Source organism: Lupinus angustifolius, chromosome LG11 (genome assembly GCF_001865875.1).
Source record: "Lupinus angustifolius cultivar Tanjil chromosome LG11, LupAngTanjil_v1.0, whole genome shotgun sequence".
NCBI classification, from domain to species: Eukaryota; Viridiplantae; Streptophyta; class Magnoliopsida; order Fabales; family Fabaceae; genus Lupinus; species Lupinus angustifolius.
The window spans coordinates 5960554-5963607 of NC_032019.1; the positions used below are offsets into that span (position 1 = coordinate 5960554).

At 32.1% G+C, this 3054-nt stretch overlaps 1 protein-coding gene across 1 annotated transcript; it reads right to left on the reverse strand.

Moving 5' to 3' along the window:
* LOC109359477 (uncharacterized acetyltransferase At3g50280-like) lies at nucleotides 1605–3054 on the reverse strand. The gene is made up of 2 exons (XM_019604157.1): nucleotides 1729–3054; nucleotides 1605–1695 (listed from the first exon to the last, which is right to left on the reverse strand). The coding sequence occupies exon 1, from the start codon at nucleotides 3052–3054 to the stop codon at nucleotides 1732–1734; it is 1323 nt and encodes a 440-aa protein (XP_019459702.1). The 3' UTR covers nucleotides 1605–1695; nucleotides 1729–1731.

Consider the following 3054-nt stretch of genomic DNA (forward strand, 5'->3'; position numbering starts at 1 on the left):
CTTAATTATATCCATTAGGAAGTTAATCCAAAGTATCAAAAGTTTTTTTGATGTCCAACTTAATGGCAAGATTTCCACCAAAAATTTAATGAATAATTATTTCGTTTAATTTTTAAATTCATTCCTAAATATATTTTAAAGTATTTCACTTTAAAAACAATAAATTTTATTAATATCAATCCTATTATATTGCCATTAATTTTATAAATACTTTTACTGTTTATTAAATAATGTTATTAAATTATTATTTTTATTAAATCAATCCTATTATACAAATGTCAGTCCTATTAAAAACAATTTTATCATGCTATTAATGTTATTAAATTGGGAAGACACCTATTAATCATCATGCATCCAAAATAGATTAATTACTTATATATAAGGTTTGTAGATATCCTTAGTTTACACAAAAGAATACAATTTTCAAAAAACAATTTGTAGAGCTTATATTTTAATCATACTTTTTTTTTCAAATTCTTACTATATGTAGGGTTAATTCTAAATTTAGAATGTTTTAGATTTATTTGATTCTAATGGCATTACAATATTTTGTTAGTAAAATTTAAAAAAAAATGTAGAGTTCATTTTTCATTAATAATCTTTAAAAAAAATTAGTGTTATTTTAACTTTTAGATTTAGAAATTCTCAAATGTATTATTTGATTGATATGTGTATAGTGAGAGGAAAATATTTCTCTAGAACTAATATGTTGTAAGATTGGAAAAGTATAATGCTATATTTATCATCCAAGAACTTTCCCTCAGAAAAAAGTGTGGCATGTTATTTCCTATATGTTTTAGGTATATTAATATTATTACAGTTAATCTCCGTGAAATGGCTTTATATTATTTATAGAAAACTTTAAGTGCAACACTTTAAAATACTATATCCTACACCGTGAAGTTCGTTCCCAAAGCATTTACTATAACCCCTTAAATATTTTAAAACACGGTAAATACTTATCTATGTTCCTTAAATCACATGGAACTTGCCAAAATCAATTTGAATTTGTTTTCTAGAAGAGTGTAGAGATTCTAACTTCTTTTTATAAGTAAAATTTTATTAATAAATTTTTGATATTATCAATGGTTACATCTTCACTCTTTTTGGTAAATGAATTAATTTCTTTTGGATTGTCTAGCTGTCACTCCCAATATTATCGCTTTCAGAAATTAAACTCTTGACATTGTGGATATTTTGGATCTAGTGGAGCTTACACTACTAAATTAATTATCTTGTTAATAATTTATTAAAAGATTGGAGTAAGTAAAATATCATCATTACATAATAGTATATATGTGAGGGGCTGGGCTCCACTAAACCTAGAGTTAAGGATGCAGATTTTCTTTAATTTACTTAATTGAATAAATAAAAAACATATAAAAATATCTCACACACATTCAAGTACTAGTGAAGTTCATTTCATATGTGAGTGTTAGTTAAATATCTCCACCACGTCTTCATAAACAGGAAAATAGAATAGTGGGAGAGACCTTGAATACTGATTGTGCATGATGAAAGAACATAAGCATACCAACAACATCGAAAAAGACTTTATATAAAGTAATTTGTTCCAGAAACCAATCCAATATAAACCTTTCAAGCAAAGACAATGGCAAAAAACAAAGCTTATAGTAAAAACTAGATCAGAAACAAGAAATCATTATTCATTTGCATAACATAGCACATACCCTTCTTAGATCTAAACTCAAGATGGCTTGACCCTACTCTTTATATGGAAAAGGGATCCATGAAGTGAGGGTCATTTCCAATGGCCTCCAAAACCTCATAAGGAAGGCACACTATAAGGTCAATACTACCTTCTTCAGGCCCAGCAAACAAAGTAGTGAATCCATTCAATGTATTGCCACTTCTAACTGCCACAGGTTTCCCCCAACCAAAGTCATTACCATAAACATTGAACCTTGGAGAACTGCTAGTTCTCAATATATTACTTATCCCACCTAACTCAGACATGTCGTTGTTTGGAGGTCCCACCCAAGACTGATAGAGAATCTTCAACTTCTCATCAGAGTAGGAAGCTATCATCTTATGCATCTCCAATGCACCTTTTCCTAGCCCACCTTCTAGTAGTAGCTCTCCTGCTTTCATTCTAATAGCATCAATAATCAATGCATTTCCAAAATAACTATCTGGCAATGGTGGAAGTATCCTCCCTCTAACGTTTATCGCTAAGCCATAGTCACACTCTTTTTCTGGGTCAAGTTGTTGGTTACAGATGACAGTGCGCCAAAGGTGAGTTAAGAGTGCTTGGAGAGAAGATATTTTGTCCGTGCCCGCTTCTGCATTAGCTTTTGATTTGATTTCTGCGATTTTCTCCTTGGTGAAATGGAAAATCCGTTGATAATTGGTGCAACCCTCAAATATTTCCACGTGGTCTTCTTCATTGAAAGGAAATCTTATAGGACAACGATTGGGATTGGGAAACCAACGCTCAAGTGATGGAAGCTTCGACACTACATCACAACCTCGTGATATTTCAGCCCATGAATTAATGAAATGCCATAATGACGTACCATCCGCAACTAAATGATTCATTGAGATACCAATGAAGATGCCATCAACTAGCTCCGTTATTTGCACTGCAAGCAATGGTTGTGATGTACCTTGATAGTTTTTAGCTCCACTGAGAGGAAAGAAAGAATGGAGAATGGGAGGCACATATTTAGAGTGAAGAATGTCAGAAACACAAGTGTTATCAGACGCAACAGCATGAACAAAAAGGGCACCTGCATTGTTGCAAAGGATGTGAGAGGAAACAGTGTTGTCCTCATCATGTTGAACGATTACAAGACGGCCAGCAAGTGGTGGAAAGAAAGCAAGAGTGGAAGAAAGGGATTGTTTGAGATGTTGAATTTGGTGTTCTACGTTGATAGGGTTCTTAAAAAGTAAGCCCTTTCTGTTCGTCTCAAATGCTATACATGTTAGATCCCATGGAGTTAAATGGATTATCTTAGGTGATGAGGAGTCACCAAAGACATAACTCTCTGCTTGGATGGAACTTGTGGAAATGATATATGCCATGATTTTCAT

Bases quoted from the DNA above. Each gene is read 5' to 3' on its own strand.
- LOC109359477 (XM_019604157.1), bottom strand. From the start codon at position 3,054: ATGAAAATCATGGCATATATCATTTCCACAAGTTCCATCCAAGCAGAG.